General features: G+C 47.9%; 1 protein-coding gene across 1 annotated transcript in view; it reads left to right on the forward strand.

Moving 5' to 3' along the window:
* The window catches only part of EEFSEC (eukaryotic elongation factor, selenocysteine-tRNA specific), a 675,218-nt gene that overhangs the window by 468,925 nt on the left and 183,213 nt on the right, over nucleotides 1–23,080 (forward strand). The window contains exon 6 of the mRNA XM_086939292.1: nucleotides 11,190–11,346. Within this exon, the coding sequence (XP_086795418.1) occupies nucleotides 11,190–11,346 (157 nt within the window). The remainder of the gene's footprint in view (nucleotides 1–11,189; nucleotides 11,347–23,080) is intronic.

A 23,080-nucleotide genomic window follows, 5' to 3' on the forward strand; every position in this document is an offset into this window, starting at 1 on the left:
CCTCGGGTGGGCTGTGCTGGTGACGGAACAGTTCCGTCACGGCCCGCTCGCCGCGCCTGCGCGGTGCTGATTTTGCGCCAGCGCGGCGCTGATTTTGCGCCTGCGCGGCGCGTTCTATTGAGCGGGCGGGGCCATGACGGAACCGTTCCGTCACAAGCACAGCTCACCCGAGGGGTGTGACAGAGCGGTTTCGTCACCAGCGCGGGAGCGCCGCGCGGCCCCCCTGCCCCTTAGCACTGCGGCGGAATAGCCGCCGAAGTGAAAGGGTTAAACGAGTTATGTCCTGCCTGGGACAGAAGGGAGTTCAGCCTATTTATGCAGGATGCTTCTATGTTGCGTAAAGTAAGCAGTGAGGAGTCAGAAAGTAAGAATCAAAAGAAGTAGTGATGGAGGGGGTCCCTTTACTAGAATGGCTGCCTTTTTTGGGAGATAAACAGATGGTAAAGATAAACAGGTTGCCAGCCAACCAGGAAGTTTGAATCATGGGTGGATATTAAACCTAAAGCGTCAATAAGACTGCAAGTGCTTGGAAAAGTAAGGCTTCTGAGTAGCAAAGTTATCTAGATCAATGATCAATAAGGATAAAGTACCCTAGATGCAACAGGGCAAACATACATTACACATATCAGCAGTTTGTAAGCCAAGATTAAAATTCTCACCCTCAGAAAGGCTTTGAAAACCGTTCTGTTTTAGACTCGCTCCATTGTGACAGCTTTCTCATGTGGGTCCCTGAGCGCTGAGATACACCTTCGGGGGTGATTCAAGCGCTATACAAATCCATAAATAAATAAATAAGTTAGGTGTGACAAGTACGTGAGCATTTATGTATTTTACAAATGACGGTGTATGAGAGCATGTAAAGCAGACTGGACATTTCTTTAAAATGTCTTTCCCCTGACATGCAAGTATCCAAAACCCTGCTGGGAAGCCCCAGAGGTGTGTTAAATATTGTTTTGTCTCTATTGCTCTAGGAACCGAAAGGTGACCGGGAAGACAAGCCCATTGACCATGGACGCCATTTAGGGGTTACAGCAATGGCCTGTAATCTTCACCTTGCGAACCCTGGCATGATCCTTGTGACCCCTGTATTCATTACGATAACCAAAACCTATTGGTTTATTTCCTGCACTATTGAAATGGGCTGGCACCAGCATATATTATTCCTTGTGACCTTTCTCACACTTAGAGGTGGGATCTGCCTCTTACACGTGCATTACTTCTCAGACATCCATAGAGAGAGAATGCCGTCCGAATCCTTCCACACATGCACCCTCTACCCAAGGAATGCTGGGAAGTAAATCTGATTATTTACAAGCAAAGGTGTCTGGCGTTGTTTTTTTTTTTTTACTTTGGCCTAGTAAGGTCATGCGATGGGTACTATTAGAGGTTATTTGTCAGCCTTTGTTAGCCTTTCTGCATTTAGACGACGAACTGTCCTTGTTTAAAACACCTGTTGTGATGAGATTTGTAAAATGTTTGACACACATGATCCCTCCCCACTCGTTTGTGAAGTCAGAGCGGCACTTTAACTCGTTCGCTGCTTCTGTCGGCCAATGACCATCGTGAGCACTACCTCCGTAGTGCTGCGGACGCCCGTTGGCCGACTTGGCCCAGCCCACTCTTCCAAACCGCCGCACCGCAGTGGAATTTCGTCTGCGGTAAAGGGGTTCACTTGGTCTGGACTTTTCTCATGTGTGTTTCCAGTCCATGCGTAGTTGTTTGCTGTGTCTCTTCTCACTGCAATTACATCATCTCATCTTGTGATTGAACTCCAGGCGCTTTCTGTGTAACTGTCATACACCATGTTTTTCCTGGAAAAGTTGATGCCAATAACTCAGGCGGCATTCTTGCAGAAAGTTGTGACTCCTTTCATTTTGGGTAAAATCACTGCCAGCGTACTATGCCACCGCTCACCTCCTGGAAGAGAAGGAGCAACTCTATCGGCTGGACCCCAAAATGGCTTTAAGCTAAAACATTGATCGTGTTAAGGAATTCCATGTGGACAATTAGCGTTTTGTGGGTTTCTCTGGAGCAAAGAAAGGGAAGGCTGTTTAGAAGCGGACCCTTGTCCATGTGGATGGTCCTTTACATCAAAATCTGCTATGCATTGGTCCACGAGCAGCCCCCGTATGGTCCGAGAGCCCAATCCACCCGGACCAAGGCCTCTAATACTGCTTTGGCTCGCAGAGTTCCTGTCCTTGACATCTGACAGTCTGCGATGTGGTCTTCCCTGTATACTTTTACGTAGCAGTGCTGACTTGACAGCCAGGACTAGAGAGAAAGCATTTTGCCTGCTTGGTTCTGCAGGATTTTGTGATCTGAATCCACTCCACAGACCCTCCACCTGGGGAAGTTCTACTTGGTGTCTATTCTAAGGCGAGAAATCTGTGGTTAGAAGTATTCATCAGAAGAACAAGTTACCTTCAGTAATGCTCTTTGTGGTGGATACTCTGTTTTACCGTATATATTCCTCACTGCCCTCCCACTTCTCCATTCTGTGGAGCGGCTTTTTTTTTTAAAAATCTAAAAAAGTCCCACAGCACACAAGTACCACCAATTGTTCATGCTTCGCATCTCAAGGTACAGAAAAGGAAATGCAAGAAACCGATGTCTGCATGCAGGGGTGGAGCTCATATGTGGCTCCGCCCCTTCAATTCTGAGGCAGGACAGAGCCAGGACAGAGCCATATAGTGCTACCTGGCTGTGCGTAGGTGCACTGCTAAGAAAAGTATCCATTTCCAGTCTTGCACTTGGGAAGCATTCTGAGGTGCAGAAGCTACGGTTAAATCAACTGTACACCAGAAAGAGCATTACCGAAGGTAAGTAAGTTGTGTGCCTTGCACAAGGGGATAAAGGAAACATGAAAAAGTATGTTAGGGTTGTGGTTATTTTCAACACGATTGCACTTTTGTTATATAAAGAGTTCTGTTTTTAACAAAATTGCAATTTGGCTGAAAATACCTGCTTTGCCATGTACCCATGTCTCTTATTGAGTGTGTCCTTCCTTGCCCGTAAGCGGAAGGGAGTGTTATGGACCTTAAGCCCCATGCCTAGGCCAAAAGCAAAGACATATTTTTAAAAGCCTAACACATTGTCCAATGGTGAGCAGTTGCCACTAGACCATGGTCTTTAAGCCCTCCTACACTTTGGCCAATAGCAGGGTTCGATATGTCACTGCTGCATTCACTGCCTTGCATAAGGGCAATGCCTTTTTTCTTTAAATCCTTCTTTTTTGCTGATATCCAGGGCGATAAAAAAAACAGCAAGCGTGTTTATTTTACCCCCTCCCCCACCTTGACCAATGGCCGTAGAGGGCATTTAGTGGCTTAAACCACCCATCTTATCCTTGGACGGCAGAGTAGGTGTAGTAGCCATTTCTGTCTTGCCCAAGGGCATGGGTGTGTCTATTATCACTTTGCCTTGTCAGGGAGTCGGTATTTCTTAGCCACCACCCAAAACAGCTTGCCCCAAGGTTTTGAGGGGATTCCCATTTTACAGGGCAGCTGGCCGAGTGATGCTTCACTATTGGAAAGAAGGCACTGGGGTAGCTTTCGGATGGTCCAGGCTGCTGTGGACCGACCGCACAATCAAGTCCTCATATTTTCAAGCACAATGTCCTGAAGTCATTTAACTTTAAATGTCAAGCTGAAGATCTGTCCTAAATGCCAGATCACAGTCTCAGATGCTCTCTGCCGTACTGGTGATACAACGTACCGGACAAACCCCTGATGGCCTGGCTGGCATGGAGGCCACTTTTGAAAATCTGGGGGGGTGTCTCCACCGGGCACGTCACTCAACCCAGTGGTTGTTGCATTCTATTTTTGCCATCTTGTTATAGACAGCTTCAGCTTTCTTTTGGGAAAAATCATTGTACACATTACTCCGCAGAGCCAATCCTTGCTCAAGATTGGATGGTTTTTGTGTCCGTCACAGTTGCCTTGATTCTTTTTGTTTGTTTCTTCCCTTTGTATTTGAGCCACCCATAGGAGCTTTTTGGTTTCACCATCAGTATATTCGTCATTCATCCTGCTCCGCACACAGCATTTTTAACAGAGCCACATTTGGGGACAGGATGTGGTCCGTCGGCTAGACTGCCGACTTTGTAGCGCTTGACTGCACTGTCTGTATTTAAACCACAGTGCCTGCATTATTAGTGCCTTTCATATCGCCAGCTCTCACTTCTTGGCTGTGCTTGTTCAGAGATACTTGATTTTTAAAAGCACCTCCGTTTCCCCTGCTGCAAAGCTTGTTGTTGTTGCTGCCATTTTGTGTACATCCCCTGGCCCTTCCCCCACCTCGCTCCCGCCTCCCTGCTGACCCTCCCACCCACGGAATCCATAGGACGTCCTCGCACCCTCTTTCAGCTGTGACCGTCCTGTCCTGGACACGAACGGTCGCTCCCCCTTGCCTTCCTCCAGAGAAGACCTGGTATTGTAGCGCCTGACTCTGCTGAATTCTCTTCATAGCGCTGAGTGTTAACCTGTGATTGTAGCGCCTGACTCTGCCTCTGCATTTTTTATCATAGCGCTTGAGTGCAGACCATTTACCATCAGTAGCGCTTGACTGCACTGTCTGTATTTAAACCACAGTGCCTGCATTATTAGTGCCTTTCATATCGCCAGCGCGCACTTCTTGGCTGTGCTTGTTCAGAGATACTTGATTTTTAAAAGCACCTCCGTTTCCCCTGCTGCAAAGCTTGTTGTTGTTGCTGCCATTTTGTGTACATCCCCTGGCCCTTCCCCCACCTCGCTCCCGCCTCCCTGCTGACCCTCCCACGCTCCGCCCCCCTCCACTCTCCATTTATGTCAGATGTCCCAACGCGCAGCGTCCACGCGCTTCGGCCACGCCGAAGGTGCGCCAAAGGTAAGCCCGTCTACGCCCGTCCGCGCCTGGACCGCGCCCAGCGCCAGACCCCCTGCCCCTCGCGCTGCCCAGCCCCCCCGCATTACCTACGATGCCGCCACCCTCCTAGCCCTTAACCCCGGCCGCGCCCCCAACTGCGTCCAAGCCGCTCCTGGACACACCCATGGATCTTTCTCCTGCTACTCCTGCAAATTCAGCGGCACCGACAACATCTCTGCTACGACCACACCACAGATTCCCGACCCCAACCACCTACAATGCATCCTTCTCAACACCAGATCGATCCACAGGCATGCCATTGACCTATGGAATCTACTAGACACCATTTCTCCGGACATCGCCTTCCTTACGGAAACATGGATGAATGCTTCCTCCGCACCAGACATCACAATTGCCATTCCTGAAGACTATAAGATCACCCACAAAGACCGTACCAGCCACACAGGAGGAGGAATCGCTATCGTCCATAAGAAATCTATCCGCATCTCAACCAGCTCCGACGTCAATCTCGCAAACTCCGAACACCTTCACTTCCAGATCCACATCGATCCCAAAACAACACTCAGAGGCACTCTCCTCTACAGACCACCAGGACCCCGCGCAACATTCAGTGAAGACATCACGGACTTCATCACCCCACACGCACTCCCCTCCAAAGATTACATCCTTCTGGGAGACCTCAACTTTCACCTTGAAAAGACCAACGACCGCAACACCACCACCCTCTTGGACAACCTCGCCAACCTCGGACTTAAACAACTAGTCACTTCCCCCACCCACATCGCAGGTCACACACTCGACCCCATCTTCACATCCAGCAACCATGTCTCCTTCAGCCACACTACGGATCTCCTCTGGACCGACCACAGCTGCGTCCACTTCATCTACAACAAGCCGAAACCCATCAACCACTCCCAACCTACCCTGCAAAGAAACTGGAACAAAATCACCACAGACCAAATCTCCGCATCGCTCCTTCGAAACTCCCCAGCCTTCTCTTCCAACGCCAACGATGCCGCCTCCAACCTCACGCTATGGTTATCCAACACCGCCGACACCTTAGCTCCACTGAAAAAACGTCAAAGCAAACCTGGCAGCAAGAAAGCCTCATGGTTCAACGATGATCTCAAGAAGTCCAAGAAACTCTGCCGCTCCCTTGAAAAGGCCTGGAAAAAAGACCCAACCACCAGCACCAAGGACGCCTTCAAAAGCGCCACCCGCTCTCACCACCAACTGATCCGAAAAGCCAAGAAAACAGCATTCAAGGATCGACTTGACAACAACGCCCACAACAGCAAGGAACTTTTCAACATCGTCAAGGAATTTTCCAATCCCTCGGCCAACTCCAACGACATCACACCCTCTCAAACCCTCTGCGACTCCCTAGCCTCTTTTTTCCACAACAAGATTGCAGACATCCACAACAGCTTTGACAACCAACCCGGAAACCAACCCACCCTACCATCTGCTGACCATCTTCCCCCCGTGAACACCCTTAACGCTTGGAACCCAATCTCCACCGAGGACACCATCCGCCTGATGAATTCCATCCACTCAGGATCCCCCACAGACCCATGCCCTCACCACATCTTCAACAAAGCAGACTCCGTCATCGCACCGCACCTCCGAGACGTCATCAACTGCTCCTTCAACTCCGCCACCTTCCCAGAAGACTGGAAACACGCTGAACTCACCGCCCTTCTGAAAAAACCAACAGCGGACCCCACCGAACTCAAAAATTACCGCCCCATCTCGCTTCTTCCATTCCCGGCCAAAGTCATCGAGAAAGCCGTCAACAACCAACTCGCCGCTTTCCTCGAAGCCAACAAATCCCTCGACCCCTCACAATCTGGCTTCCGAGCAAAACATAGCACTGAGACCGCCCTCATCGCAGCAACAGACGACATTCGAACTCTACTGGACAATGGAGACACAGTCGCCCTCATCCTCCTCGACCTCTCTGCAGCATTCGATACAGTCTGCCACAGCACCCTCCTACAACGCCTCAATAACATCGGAATCCAAGGAAAAGCACTTGAATGGATCACCTCGTTCCTCACCGGAAGAACCCAGAGAGTCCGCCTTCCTCCATTCAAGTCCGAGGCCTCTGAAGTCATCTGCGGCGTACCTCAAGGATCCTCACTCAGTCCCACCCTCTTCAACGTATACATGAGCCCCCTCGCGGCCATCGCACGACAACACAACCTCAACATCATCTCCTACGCGGACGACACTCAACTAATCCTCTCTCTCACCAATGACCCCAGCACCGCCAAAACTAACCTACACGAAGGAATGAAAGAAGTTGCCGAATGGATGAAACAAAGCCGTCTGAAACTGAACTCAGACAAAACAGAAGTCCTCATCTTAGGTACTTCCCCCTCTTCATGGGACGACTCCTGGTGGCCGGAAGCCATCGGAAAAGCACCCATCCCGACAGACCACGCACGGAACCTAGGCGTTATCCTGGATTCCTCACTTTCGATGAACAGACAAGTCAGCGCCGTATCCTCTTCATGCTTCAACATTCTTCGCATTCTCAGAAAAACATTTCGCTGGATCCCCTCCGAAACAAGGAAAACAGTCACCCACGCTCTGGTCACGAGCCGACTGGACTACGGAAACACCCTCTACGCGGGTACTACCGCAAAACTCCAGAAAAAACTCCAACGAATCCAAAACGCATCAGCCAGGCTCATATTAGACATCCCACGCAACGAACACATCTCTGGTCACCTTAAAGACCTCCACTGGCTACCCGTCAATAAGAGGATCACTTTCCGACTGCTTACCCACGCACACAAATCACTCTACGACATCGGACCAGATTGCCTCAACTCTCGACTGTCCTTCTACACCCCCCCCCCCGCCAACTACGGTCTTCCAGCCAAGCCCTCGCCACTGTACCTCGCATCAACAAGACCACCATGGGAGGCAGATCCTTTTCATACCTGGCTGCTAAAACATGGAACTCACTCCCCGCTTACCTGCGCCTCACCCAGAACCACCTAGCGTTCAGAAAGCAGCTTAAAACGTGGATATTTGACAAATAATCCTCCTCCCCTTCCTAAGCGCCTTGAAACCCTCTGGGTATGTAGTGCGCTATACAAATTTTATGACTTGACTCCACATCCTGTGATTCTGGACAAATCACTTAATCTCCCCCCTGCCTGAATGTGTAATGTAAATACATTGCTCATGTGAAGCGCTCCAATACCTTCGGGTCGAGTCCGCGCTATATAAATATGCAACAAAAAAAAAGAAAAAAAAACACAAAAACATTCAAACAACACCCGTCTTCTGCCTTTCAGTGCCAACTAGTGGTCCCTAATAAAACTGCAGCATCAAAGCAGAATATACAACATTGAACTTGACATATACAAACATTGGCAATGCCCATCGGTCTCCCTTATAAGTAAAGCCAAGCAAGACCTATTGGCACTGCCATGGTTGTTTTCAGGTAGACAGTGCATGCAGGAGGTGCCGGTGTGCAGGTCTGCTGGGTCTCAGGCGCGTGTGCTCTGACTTACAGCTTAACCTGGTAGTATTCATTCCATTATTGTTGTAGGTCAAGTTGCTGTTGGTTCTCATGACTCGTAATGGGACTTGGACCAATCACGCGAGAAGTACATCTGTGCTTTTTTCCCCATGCCCACACCATCCATAGGATGAAATGCACTTAGCTTGGCTTTGAAGTTACCATTACCATCTCCCCCTCAACTTACCATTGGACAGGAGGTGATCACCATGATGTGACCTAGCTTCGGGCGCTTTGAGCAGTGACCATCTTTTCACCCTACACAAGTCCAAAGAACTGAGTGTTGGCCAATTGTAATTTTGTTTGAGTGAAGTACTTCAGAATTAAATATACAATACAATGTTGATTTTAGTGGATAATTCATCAGATAAACATGATAAGTTGTTGCAGTAAAGATACACAAGTTTAATAACTTTTGTGTCAAATTTTCTTATGTTTAGTAGGCCTTATGAGAAAACTATAACCAGGGCCAGACTGGCTGTAGTGGGCAACAGGGTTTTCCCCGGGAGGATGGAAGGGTGGAGACCAGTTTTGCAGCGGTGGGGGCCAGTTTTGTTACTGGGGGCAATATCCGCCCCCAGTAACAAAAGCACCATTGCTTCACACTTGCAATCACCCCTCCCCCCACTCCCAGGTGGCTGGTCAGACAAAACTGCTAAATTGCCAGGAATGTTTTGGGTTCCAAGTCCAACCCTTACTATGACCATGGATCATTTTTAACATTAGAAAAATATTTCCAACACCTACAAAAGTACTTCAAGTGAGCAGTGCAGTATGTCCTGCTGCCCTGTCCTGCATAACTCAAGCCTAGGCTGCTCTTCTTCAGGGTTTGGTGAGCTGCTGAGAGAGATGGAGGCTGGACGCAGGCTGAGGCAGCTAGGATCCTCATGGTGTGTACCGCCCGCCCCTCCTAGCCTCATACACACCTCCACCTGTTACTTGCTTCAGGGAGAAGGCAATTATTGGAAAAGATTCCGGCTGGTAGTGTCTGCGCTGTGGTGTCTCTTAAGTCCTCTCACTCTAGATAGTTGTGTACAGCTGAATGTTCTTGGGCATGATGCTGACTGAGCCTGTTGCCATGGATGGCACAGAAGTGGGCATCTTCAATTAGACCGTCCATGTAGGTCTCGCTGACCTCCTACAGGACCTTGGGGTAGGGGGGGGAGTTCAGCAAGTGTACGCTTTCCTTGAAGTCTTGCAGAATCACCCACACCAGGGTCTGGAAGGGCAGTTACTAAATGAGCATCTTAGTAGATTTCGGCGGCATGCCGATCTTCTTGAGAGCTACAGTCCGAGGCCAGTAGTGGTGATGTTTGTCGACTCTGCCCATCTTCTGGGCGGTCTTGCGGTCAGCCTTGTTGTTCAGCTGCTTGCAAAGTGTCTTCCTCTACACGTGGTGTGATTGGCGGATGCCACCTGAGAGTTACCCCTTCTTTCCTCCGTGTAAATTACAGTTTGATCTAGTGCACCTCTCAGGTGCATCTTCAAGTGTGGCACGGTGGCTTTTTCCTCCATCGGGTGTATCAAAGGCAAGAACAACACTACAACTTTGCCTCATCTCAGCATCTATTAAGTGGGAAAGTAAGAATGGTTAACATGACTTTCGACTCAACCTTCTGTTTCTGGTGACCTCTGAGTTAGATGTTGCAAAGAAGCGTATAGGAAAAGCAAGTGAAATGTCTGCAGTAACATGTGCTATCCCTAGGAACCCCTAAATGACGTCCATACCTTCCAATGTACAAATGAATTTCACCATGTGTGGAGGGGGCGGGCAGTGAAGGGGCTACTTAAGAGGCACTCTGCCCCTCTCTAAGCCATCCCTCAAGCCTGCTCCACCCCCGGGCCTCTCCCAGAAAAATTAAAACAAAGGGTCATGGAGGCTGTGGTTTTCAGCTCGTTCTTCCTGCCACCGTGTGATTTCGGCTCCTCAACATGTGATCGTGTGAAGGGAGCCAAACTCGCGTGACACACTGCAACACTGCGTGAGCTGGCAGGTATGGATGTCTATGTCTACACATGTACCCCCATTCCCTTCCTCTCCTCCTCAATGAAATGTGTCAAGAACACCCAATTTTTCCTTCTCCTACTACCCTCTCAGGTGCTGTCATATTTCTTCAACTCTACAACGTATCTTAAAGTTGACCGAGGTCACTGGCCATCGACATGGTGTCGCCCCCATGTCTGTCTGTTTATATGTCTAATGGGATGTGAGACTTCACCCAAGTGGTCAACAAGCTTAAAATGGCGATTATGAAGCTTCTGACAGTCTCCCGTCGCGTACAGTATTCTTTGGAAGATATGGAAATGACGTAGGAGAAGTAGGGGGTACGTGGAGGGATCCATGATCTTCTCAGTTGTTACTATTTTTTTTAAAAAAAGGAATAAAAATGCCTCATCTCCACCTTTCAGGCGTTCAAACTGGAGGCCACCTCTGTCTTGGAGCATGTGCGATAGCATGCTATCGGCTGTTGGTACCAGGTTGAGAAAAGACATCTAGAAGTGTCTGCGTAAGGTTGTTTATGCATTGAACATCATTCTAGCACGCTCTACTTGGAGTAGAGTTGGTAAATGAATGAAAAGAACTTTGGACAGGTACAAGGGAGGAGTAATGTTCTGGAAGGAAGGATCTTCTGCCAATGGTGGCCTGTGAAAGGGGTGAAGCAGATTGCCATGACATTCTTTGTATCAAATCTCTTTACGATTAATTAAAGATTTAGAGCAGACAGCCGCTGTCTTTAAAGGTTCCATCTTATTTTGAGCCATGATGCAAATTTCTGTTTTTCCCCAGGTCAACGATGATTTCAGTGTGATTGGGCGAGCCTTGTTCAAAAAGGAGACCAATATCCAGTTGTTTGTGGGGTTGAAAGTCAAATTGTCCACCGGCGAGGAAGGCATCATTGAGGGAAGTTTTGGACAGAGTGGGAAATACAAAATACGAATTCCAAGTAAGTGCTTGTATATTGAATTTATTTTGATGAAATGTAATAGTCCACATCATCGAAAATGTATTTAGTTGCCATATATATATATATATATATATATACCCTAATCAAGGGGGTGTCACTGCCGAGAAGAAACAAAAATATTATTGCATACAGTATGGTATCCTCAGACTTTTGAGTATTTGCATGAATAGAGAATTCTAAATCTAAGGGGGGTGGGGGGGAGGGGTATGATCAACTTTGATGAAACTCCTTAAAAGGGGGATCGCAATGTCTTCACTTCCTCTTCCATCCACTACATCTCAGATAGACGGATCCTGGTCCTTGTTCCCTAAAGGCTGGTACCTTCACCGGATCTTCATCCAGCTCTTCACAGTAGGCCAGTGTTGTTCACTTTGCACGAGTTGAATATGGCAGAGATGATGGCTGCTCCAACCTTAAGTAGGCCATTTACTGTATAACCAAAGTTTTGTTTCGGATAGACTCGCGGTAGTTGGAACCCCTAATCAGGAGGCTCTGAATCCATACAAAAAACCCATTCTATCCAAAAATATAACTCTATTGAGTCTGCTCATCTGCACCACTTGTATCCAAACCCGGAAATACTCTTGTGACATACGGTCACGTTTTGAAACAATTGCGATATCTCGTAAATTTATATTGAGGCTTCATCCAGCATTGGTCTCCTATTATTAGACATACAGTATACCTTTATTGACACATCGCGAAGAATCATTCCTTATTCCTCTACTACTGAATCAGTGAGACCGTTTTTCCTTTATTTGTCTCAGGCAATTAAGAATATACTCAAGACTCGCATTATCTTCATTGACTGTTTAATCCGGCAGGTCCTGCATATACCGCTGAACGTAGACTCATCGCCATTTTCTGCCGTGGCCCTTTTTTCCAGACGAAGGCACTTTTTGTTGTGCCGAAACGCGCGTAGAGCACCACCTGTCAATTAAATTTGTGCCACACTGTTTCAAATTGAAATTATTCTTTATATAAATTGTTAATTCACAACATTGAACAATTTGTTAACATACCGACAATGTTTTTAAATTACTTTCAGTATGTCTGTGAGTATGTGTGATGGACATGCAAGAGAATGAATGATTGTCATATTTTTCTTAATTATTTAATACTTACTAAAATGTCAATTTTTGTACTTTTGACAAATAATTGGTTGTCTTTGGTTCTTTCTGACTGTTGATTGTCCATTGATTACTGTGTAAGTGACTGGTTGCCTTAAATCTGTACATTTAACCAAAGTCTCTTTGCCATCCCAATGAAGCTTGCAAGTCTACAGAGCTTCTGTAGTGTCGGATACATAGTGATTTTGGATTTTGGACACATTTGGCTGGATTCTCCCCAAGAATCTAAGAGGTCACAGTAATGATGCCCTTCACTTTCTTGCCTGCACAACAGCTGAAGAACAATTTTACACAGCACGACTTTGATACAACTGATAACCCAGTCAATTTTCAAATCGCCTGCTATCCCCACTTCCTCACCCGTGCTTACAGTCCTTTCTCGGGCCTCACCTGCTAACACACCCAGGGCATGGCTGTGCTTATGAAGACCCATGCCCTGTGCCACTTGTAGTTTGCATGTGCTCCAACCTGGAGGCTACATCTATAGCAGGCGTCGCGGCGTCACTTTTGAGATTGGCGAATGGTGGTGGAAGATCGTGCCACTGTGCTGCCTCCCTTCACACTCGAGGATCAGTGATGAGGTCTGGTTTCGCAGCACTGCAGTCTGCATGGGCTTTGGTTACCAATTCTTTAAAAGATATTTAACCTGTGCTTTAGCTCTGCTCAGAGAAGTATATTTCTTTCACTTCATGCTGTTGGCTATTGGGTGTATCATTCCACCTCCTTTGAAACGCTTGCATTTCAATGCACCAGGGACTATTTTACTTCACAAAAAGGACTTTGACTCATCACTCATCAAATTCTTTATCTCATAATCGCGTTGTATACAGAAAACAATCTATTTCTTTTTAGTTTCACTCTCATAGGCTTTTTTAATGTTTAATTAGAACTCAAAATGCAAGACAGACCTATTAGCTGTGACAATGTTTTTTTTAAAAAAAAAAAGCATGTTATAGTTGTCGTTTTATTGCGATGATGGGCTAAATATTACTAATTCATCTAAGTATGAAATGTGTGCCATGACTGCTCTCAACATGGCTTCAAGTTTAGCGCCTCACTCACTGGGAGCTATATCAATTAACACATATCCAATGCGTTGTCATCAGAAAGAGTACCGGGATACTGATTTCAGAAGTAGTTGTGTATGCAAATGTTACAAAACCATTTTACCCAGGATTTCTACACATTTGCACACAAATTATATTAAATTCCACCTTTGAAATCCAAGTTAAGTGTTTTTTCACCATTGCCACTGGAATTATGATTAAAGTATGCTGCAAGAATAGGTAAATAATGCAGCTTAATATAGCTCATTTTGTGATAGAATTGCTTCATTGTTTTGACATTTTTACACATTTAGCATTTTAGTAACTTTTGATCCAAAGGAGCTTGAAGACAGATTAAATCTTGAGATCATGCAATAGATGATGGATTATGTGTCAAATGTGTCAAATCCATGATCAACCGGAAAACACTTCAGCCCCAGATGTGCATAGTTCCAGTGGCCTTGCTTATCACTGGTCAAGGTTTTCTTAGCTGGTTATCTATCAGAAAGGGGGGAATGAAACACTTAAGTCTCAATACCAGAGCCTCACAACTTTTTGTCTCAGAGACCTTTAACCACACGTTCATAGACTGCGGTGTATGTAATCTCTGCTTAGTGAGGTTCGGTGGATGCGACATCATCCGGTCTTGTCACATGAGTGTCCCATTCTACAAGTGACACCAAAACCCCCACCAGGAGGGAGACTGTCTGGATGTTGTCAGTGGTTTAGTGGATTAAAATTATCTATTATCCTTTAGGTGAATCTTTATTGGGGGAAAAGAGTAGGATAGGGATAAGTCTAAAAACCAAGCAGTGTTTAGTGGATAAGTCCCTGGTCCATGACACCTAGTGGTCACGCTGACATGTTTCGGACTGGAGCAACCCCCACGGGTTTGTGGCCTTTGTCTGGACCAAAGCCATTCCCCAAAGTTTGGGTTCAGTGATTTATGCAACTTTGGTCCATGGACTCCCAAAGATCTGTCTCCATATTTCTTTAATTTCAAGAGTCATTGGGAGACCAGGTACGCCGTCGCCGATTTAAAGATTTATTTATTTTACAATAAAAAACAAAAAGTTTAATGACTTTAGCAACTAAATGCAGTTAATAACCTATGCTGTAAAATTAAAAGACTAGTTCTAGGGAACACAAATCGCAGTACAACCATCCTGCAGCATTCAGAAATCTAATTTCTACTAATAGATCGGTTGCAGCCCAGCAAGTTAGAGTACCATAGTTTTAATAAAAGAGGATATAAGGCATGCTCCTCTGAATTAAGAGTGGGCAGTCATTGATCGAAAGTTTGTGTTGGATACATAGTGGGGTGTTAGTTTTTGCCGATATGATGGTCATTTGCTTTGTGCAAACATTTAACTCTTCTTGCATCCACCGGTAGCCAACGATTTCAGGCGGTCGCCCCTCTTTGCCTATCCAGGTGCACCACAGAGGATTGGTAAGAAGCCTTTGCAACCCTTCACTCCTTGGCATTCAGAGGGTTGCATATCTGCCAGTCAGCCCGCATTATATGTGACACACCGTCCCACCCCTGTTTTTAGCCAATAATAGCACTTTGTATTGTGCTTTTCTTTCCAAACGTGGACCCAAGTGTCCCAGCTTTAAAACATAATCTCATGTTTTGCTGTTTATTAAGGAAAAAAGGTAAACCAGTAAACGAAGTCAAAACTTCTTTTCAAGAGATTCTCTTACGGATTGGCTGGACAGCATCCAATGCAGCTCATATAGGTATAGATTTAATTTACCAGATGCAACATCTCAAGCTCACCTTTGCCTTGGGTTTAACTTGAGGAGATGCAAACTGGTGCTCCAGGCTAGATAACTCTTATACCTCTTACACTTAAAGAAGCACCATATGGGCCTGTATAATGGAAGGTTCTTCACCATGGAAGTCTTGTTTGGAGGTGTCTTTACACGATCTTGGAAGCCGAAGAGCTCCGGAACAGTGCGTCAATGCACTTTGCAGTTCTACTAACACCGGCCGCATCATATTTGAAGCAACCATGGTCGGTTGAGTTAAAAAGGCAGCTGATGTGCTACAGGCTTGGATTGATTCCTCTAAAAGCTCTCTTGCACGGAAGATAAAAAAGTAGACAGCATAGGCTCTGTCGGTAATGCAGGGTTGCATCTGAATCATCGTATGCATGTGCCCAAATCTTACGGATCTACGCACATTTTGGCTAAAGTTGATATTTAGATTGCTAAACATTCGTCCCTGTGACCTGGCAGTGGAAATCTGTCTGATGGGAGCTCAGGCCAGCTCACTGAGTAGTCTGTAAGGTTTGAAGCGGGCAATCAAAGTATTGAATACAGATCCAGCGAAGAGAGGAACCTAGAAGGAGAAAATGCTGCACATGATGCAGCAAGGAAAAAAATGGCCAAGTTTCCCTGTATTGAAAAATGACTTTAATTTGTTGTTTTTAATCCACATTATATTCGTGATTTCCACTTAACTTGCATTATAGCTCAGTTCACGGTGCGCCTGTTGTGATTTTTTTAATGCAGGTTTCTAAAGATCTGATTGGTCGGTCTCTGCACAATAGTAAAGTCAGACGTGGAGATGGGTTTATACTCAGGGGGAGCACTTGATGGAGATAGCAACACGGATTTCAAGGGGAATGGGTGTCTAGTTGGGAAACACATGAGGGAGAGAGCAGCACGGATGGCTGGGGCAGTGATAGTTTGCATTGGGGAGCACATGAGGGACATCAATGCAGGTTTGGGGGAGTTTCAGGAAGAGAAAAGGCAACAAGAGCACCTGGAGCAGTGGCGGCTCCTCCACTATGGCAGAGGAGCGTCAAGCCGCTCTCTGCTTTGCAGCAGTGAGAGAAAGGAAAAATAAAATTATAAGAACTTGATGTAATTATCATTTTATTTGTCCCTGCTGCTGCAGCATGAGGGTGGGGCTGCTTTGCTCACAGAGGCGGTACAAAAGGGGGTGGTGATGGACGCAGCATCTGAATCAATCAAACACTTACACGCAGTCAAAAGATCTGGGTTTAATCCATCACCGTTCTTTAGCCCACTCTGCCACCCCAGTTCAGACATGGCAATATGCAAATCAGTCTGACCCTGTGCCTCATGGGAACAGTCCATCCCGAACTGCCACGCCATGTCTTCCCTGGACCGGAAGCAAGCTTCAGAGGACCGGTTTCTGGCATTCCAGCCGTCTTCAGCCCGGCTTGCTTGAATCCAGTGGAAAAGTGAGCAAGGGACTCACGTCTGAGCATACCCTGCCGCACTTATGGCGGCCAAAAGCGGTACAAAAGGGGTGTTAAAAAGGGGTTCCAAAGACAACCAGTAACTAAAGACCCTTTTTGTTGCCCGGCGATATCGCCTCTATGACCCACCAATATTAATCAATGAAGAAGCAGGCGCTGGAGACTGGAAGGCAGGAAACGAGGATTTTATTCTCTCCGGAGGAGAACACATCAATTCAGACAGCAAGTATCGTCACGAGGTGCTCTAGCCACATCTCTGAGGCCTGGCCTCTTATACTAGGGTTTATGACCTTTATTGCACATAACACATTCTCGCAACATTTTAGTATTAGAAAGAACATCCTCGGAATCTCCCCTTCAGGCCCGTTCCCACATACATTTACAGTTGGATTCCCCACCCCGGTCACAACAGGTGATGGTTGTCGCACAGCAGGGCATTCCGCCGATTCACGGAATGCATGGGGTTGATCGGATCTCATAGAGTGGGGGCTTTGATCGGCTCGAGGGTCTTTTGATGGGGAGGGGAAGCTTCCTACTGTACGGGGTAATAAACAGTATCCGCAGGGCCAGGTGGCGGCCTGGGAACAAGGAAGACAAACGGGGACACAGGAAAAGGGGTTTGCATCAAAAGGATCTGAGGCCATGAAAGGAATGAGGGGAGGTGTCGCGCTGGGAACAGGATGGGATTCAGTGGTGAAGCTGCGCTGAAGAGGGGTTTATGACCCAAGGCATGAGAGAGCGGGGGTTGTCAGTGTGCGGGGGGATGCTTGCGAGGTTAAGGGAGAGAGAGAGACGCGCTGGCTATCAGCGAGGGGCAGGGAGGCCATGGCATTCAAAATGGCTGCCGCTTACGCGCACGAATGGGCTTGAAAAGGGGCAAGATGGCGCCGATAATGTTGACGTTTTGCAGTCTAATCTTTAACAGTCCTCCCTTTTCAACATATCTTAGCCAACTTGCTTACTCAATGTCAATCTTCATCAAATTCCTAACCTCGGCATCATATATTGCTCTCATACGTTCGTTTTCAAAGTCCACAGTCTTAGGGCAAATACAATTTGCACATAATGAACACAGAGGTGGCAGACATTGAATTCCTAAGCATAGACCGCATATTACAACTACAGGAATCAGGATAATGGTGAACAGTCTCCAACCCCAGTTCTTAACGGTGTTCCAGAACCAACCACCAAGCGACCATTCTTCTTGTTCCTGGTGGACTTCTGAAGAGAGTCTGTGAAGATGTTCGATGGCTTTGTACACTGAGGGTGAGTTGTCCGGTATGTATGTACAGCAGCTGGACCCAATGATGCGGCATGCTCCACCACGGTCCGCAAGAACCACATCCAGGACAAGGCGGTTCTGGAGGGCCACCAAGCGGACCGCTTGAAGTTCAGCGGTGTTGTTAGCAAGGATACCAGCCGTGATGTTCATTGTTGTCTCAACTGCTTGAGTCAGATGTCGGATGGCACGGCTGTTTGCCATCGGGCCCCAGAGGGGGACTAGTCCTTTCATAGCATCGATGAATTGCGCTCCTGTTGAATCGGCTTGTTCGATGTCCTTGGCTCGTTTTTGTGTGTGATGATTTGCTGGTGCCACATAAGTCGGAGGAAGGATGAAAGAAATGAAACAAGTGCCCCCCCAGCCTTTGGGGAGCCAGGTGTAAGCCTTCGTGCCGCAGACGAAATACATGTTTGGAGATGCCACAAAGGAAGGTGGGTCGGCGGAGTCCAGAGTTCTGGAAAACCGGCAGGCACTGTGGCCTACCAGCTGAGTCCCAAGCCCTTCCATGCACATGTGGCCGGTGACGTTGATGACTGACAGGGCCACAGTCAGAGTGGCAGCCGTTCGTTTTCGCAGGTAGGAGAAGGTGGTTCTGGTTGGATTATTGAACACTTGCATTTCAACTTGTTCTTTAGCAGGGATATCCAAGTGGATTGTGTTGTTGTTGGTCTGCGGGCAGAAGTGTGTCTTTGTTCTGTTCCGCCAGACCCCGTGGTAGAAATGCGTTACGGTTTTGCTGGAGGTGGCATTGTCCTTAAAGCTTTCTTGCAGAAGCATCAGCCAGGCAAGACAGGAGCCGTGAACTGAGAAAGGCGAAGGGATGAATGGTATCGAGTGTCCAGTGGCGTGGGGTAGCAACCCACAGATCCAACAGTTGGTGGCATTGGTGGCAAGGTTGTGCTGGTGAAGTAGTTGTACGAAGGAGTTATTCCAAAATTCCTTTCGCCTCTCTCTGAGTTGGGGAGAGAGCGAAATCAGATAATGTTCCTTCATGGTGGTAGGCTGGACAGTGGTCAAGAAGGTTTCGTGAGCAGGTGCATTTTCTTCCACAATCCAGAGTGTGGTCATGAGGAGAAAGCAGAAGAGGATTGTGATGAAGAGCGCAATAGTCTTGGGGCTATGGAGTTTGTCTGCTTTTGGGTTTCTGTGGTGGGTATTTCCTGTTGCCTTCATCATCTTCTTATTTGGCGCTTCCATCATCTTCTTAGCTGGCGCTTCCATCATCTTCAAGGGGCTCGGTAGCGGGCAGAACCACAGACTTTGTTTTGCTTCTCTCCGGGTAACCCTTGGTAGTGTTTAGGTCACCGTTCTGAGATTTAACTCAGTCCGTGGTCTACTTAGCCGAGACTCCCTCCTTTCGACGCAGGAAATACCCTTCTTTTGATGGCACTGTGGGATCAGAGAATTTTGAAAGTTCAAGTGTGTCGGTATCAGGATAGCAGGTTAGTGACGGTCGATCCTTGTTCAGGAGCTCTTCTTGGTTGTCGATGTTTTCAGTCGAGGTCAGGGTCGAAGAGATCTTCTTACAGTGGTGTGCATGCAGCCAGTTGCGTTTTCCCTCCACCCGTAGGGCTGTTCGGGTGGTGATGAGGACTTGCCAGGGGCCCGTCCACCGGGGTTCCAGACTCTTGGCACGCTGGAAATTCCGGATCAGGACAAAATCCCCAGGCTGAATGGTGTGTCCGGGACCCCTGGAAGTGTCAGGGATGGCATGCAGCACCTGTTGATGGATAACAGACAGCGTTTTAGTCAACTGACATAAGTAATCAGACATTAGGACGTCCGGGACGTCATGAATGGAAGTTGGTTTCGGTGCAGACCAGACATTCATAGGCCGGCCGAATACAACTTCGTATGGCGTCAAGTGGTGTTTGGTGGGGGTGGAACGCATTGAAAGCAATGCCAGGGGGAGTGCGTCTGGCCATTTCAGTCCTGTGGTAGCTACTATTTTGGCCAATTTTAGTTTCAGTGTAGCGTTATGTCGTTCAACTAGTCCAGCAGATTGGGGGTGGAAGACTGCGTGGAACTTTTGTTTTACACCCAACCCCTTCAAAATGAGTTGGATAACTTCGGCTACGAAGTGGGGGCCATTGTCGCTCCACAAAATTCGACAAAGGCCGTAACGGGGGAAAAACTCCTTTAACAGTACTTTTGCTGTGGCCATTGCAGTGTTGTCACGGGTTGGATATGCTTCCACCCATTTGCTAAATGCACATACCACCACAAGTACATATTTCAGGCCTTGACATCTGTCTAGTTGGATGTAGTCCATCTGCAGGACTTCAAATGGGTGATTCGGGACCCCAAACCCTCCCCGGGGTACTACAGTTCCTTTCCCGGGATTGTGTTGCAGGCATATCAAACATTGTTGGACCAGGCGTTTGGCGGACTCTGTGATCTTATCATTGTGCCAAACTCTGGAGACAAGTTCAATCATGGGGGCTGATCCTATGTGGGCAGGGGAATGTGCCATAGTCAGTATGGGGATCAGGTACGAGTCAGGTAACAACCATTTGTTTGTGTCTTTTGTCCGCCAGCAGCCTTCGTCATCCTTCAATCCCACCCGTGTCCATTCGGTCAGTTCGTGTTGTGTGCTAGCCATTTGAATGTCTCTAATAGTGTCCCTAGCGTCAGACCATTTTTCGGCTTGTGACCTGGTCGCGTACATGCGTGTTGTCGTCCTATTTTCAGCTGTCGTTCGGGCAGTGATGTCGGCTAGTGCATTCCCCTGTCCAATAATGTCTGTCACCCTTTTGTGTGCCTGACATTTGATGACTGCAAGCTTTTTGGGGAGAAGGACGGCTTCGATCAAGGCGGAGACTAGATCCCCGTGCAAAATGGGGGTGCCGTGTGAGGTCAAGAATCCCCTCTCCCTCCAAAGGAGCCCAAAATGGTGAACCACCCCAAAGGCATACTGGCTGTCGGTGTAAATGTTTGCTGTGGTTCCTGCTGCTAGAATACAGGCTCGTGTCAGGGCAATCAGTTCCGCTGCCTGGGCAGATCGTTGCGTTATGCGGGCTGTCTCGACTACAGTTCGAGCCGTGGTGACTGCATAGGCAGCTGAAGTGGTGCCATCGGGGAGTTTGATGCAAGAACCGTCCACCCACAGCTCTCCGTCGGGGTCGGGGAAAGCCGTGTCTCTGAGGTCAACCCTACTTCTGGTCTGTTCGTCGGTGAGGGTCACACAGTCGTGTACAGGGTGCGCATTGGGATCGTTTTCTGGTAAGGGCAGCAGGGTTGCTGGGTTCAGTGTGGTGCATCTCTTCAGAGTGATGTGGGGTGCGAGCAGAGTCAGTTCGTATCCTGTCAGTCGTGCACTCGTCAGGTGTTGCGTTTTGGTTTGGTTTAGGAGGGTGTCAACTGCATGGGGTACCAGTACTGTGAGGGAATTCGAGAGCACGATCCCCTCACTCTGTCGGATAGAGATCGCAGCAGCAGCTACGGCTCGAAGGCAAGCAGGCAGGGCTCTGGCTACAGGGTCAAGAGTGGCTGAGAAATAAGCGCATGGTCGTTGCTTTGAGCCGATGGACTGGGTCAGGACAGATAAAGCACACCCCTCCCTTTCGTGCGTGAAAAGGGAGAAGGGCTTCGTGTAATCGGGGGTACCCAGCACAGGGGCCGAGCAGAGGGCATCTCGTAGTTGCATGAAAGAAGTCTGACACTCAGGGGTCCAAGGGAGTGGGAGAGGGATGTCCTTTGCTAGCAATGAAAGCAGTGGTTTTACTACAAGGCTAAAGTTGGGTAACCACTGTCGGCAGAAGGAAGTGAGGCCTAGTAGAGAGCGGACCTGTTTCTGGGTCTTAGGGACGGGGGTGTCGAGAATGGTTTGGATCCGGTCAGGAGTCAGCTTCCTTCCGTCTTTGGACAAAAGGTGGCCTAGGTAAGTGACCTGGGGTTGGCAGAATTGCAACTTCTTCTTAGAGACCTTGTGGCCATTTTCTGCAAGGAAATGCAGGAGTTGAATGGTGGCTGTGACAGCTAGTGGAGTGGTGTCGGCTGCCAAAAGGATGTCATCGACATATTGTACTAACACCACTCCTTCGGGTAACTGGACTTGATCCAGTTGTCTCTTGAGGGCCTGGCTATAGATGCTAGGGCTTTCTGTGTAGCCCTGGGGTGCTCGGCAGAACCTATATGAGCCGGCTTTTAGGGTGAAACCGAAGAGATATCGGCTGTCTGGGTGGATAGGGATGGAAAAGAATGCGTTTTTGAGGTCAATGACAGTGAAGGTGGTGGCAGTGGAGGGAATCAAAGTCAGGATGGTGGCAATGTCCGAGACCACAGGGTACTGGGGTACCACCACTTTGTTGATCTCTCGAAGGTCAATGATGAAGCGGTATGCTTTCTCATCTCCTTCTCCCTGTTTCTTAATGATGGGCAAGATTGGGCTGTTGCAAACGTTGCTAACTACTTCCTCAACCACTCCTGCGTCTATCAGTGATTGGATGATTTCTACCAATGCCTTCTCGCCCTCGGGTGATATCCGATATTGTGGAAGTTTTGGGAGTGTTGCATCTGGTCGAACAGTGATGTGCACTGGGTCAATCATCATGCGCCCTACATCCGAATCCGTTTTGGCCCACAGATACGGAGGCAGAGTGTCAAGCAGGGAAGTGTCAGCGTCGGTGATGGAAAACATGTGTCTGGGGGGGCAATGTCTAAGCAGAACAGGATTGTCGTAAAGGAAAACTCGGACTCCATCTTGAGAACATCTAATCGTCGCTCGGAAGTGTTTCAATAAGTCGAGTCCCATAATTGCGTCAGGGCTATTGGAGGAAAGCAAAAACGTAGTGTCAGTGGTGTTGTGTTCTAAGTCAAAGAGAATTGGGGCGGACAAAGGGTTAGTGGAGGGCGTCCCATCGAAACCTGTCGATGTTATTAGTAAGCCAGACAAGGGTGCCCTTGGAATCAGTCGTTTAGATAATGCACTACGTGTTGCGCCAGTGTCTACCAGGAATGGTGACTTTGTACCCAAGACCTTAGCAGTGACATAAGGGCCTTGCTGGTCAACATGGAGCTCGA

This window comes from Lissotriton vulgaris, chromosome 9, assembly GCF_964263255.1.
Source record: "Lissotriton vulgaris chromosome 9, aLisVul1.2, whole genome shotgun sequence".
Lineage (NCBI taxonomy): Eukaryota > Metazoa > Chordata > Amphibia > Caudata > Salamandridae > Lissotriton > Lissotriton vulgaris.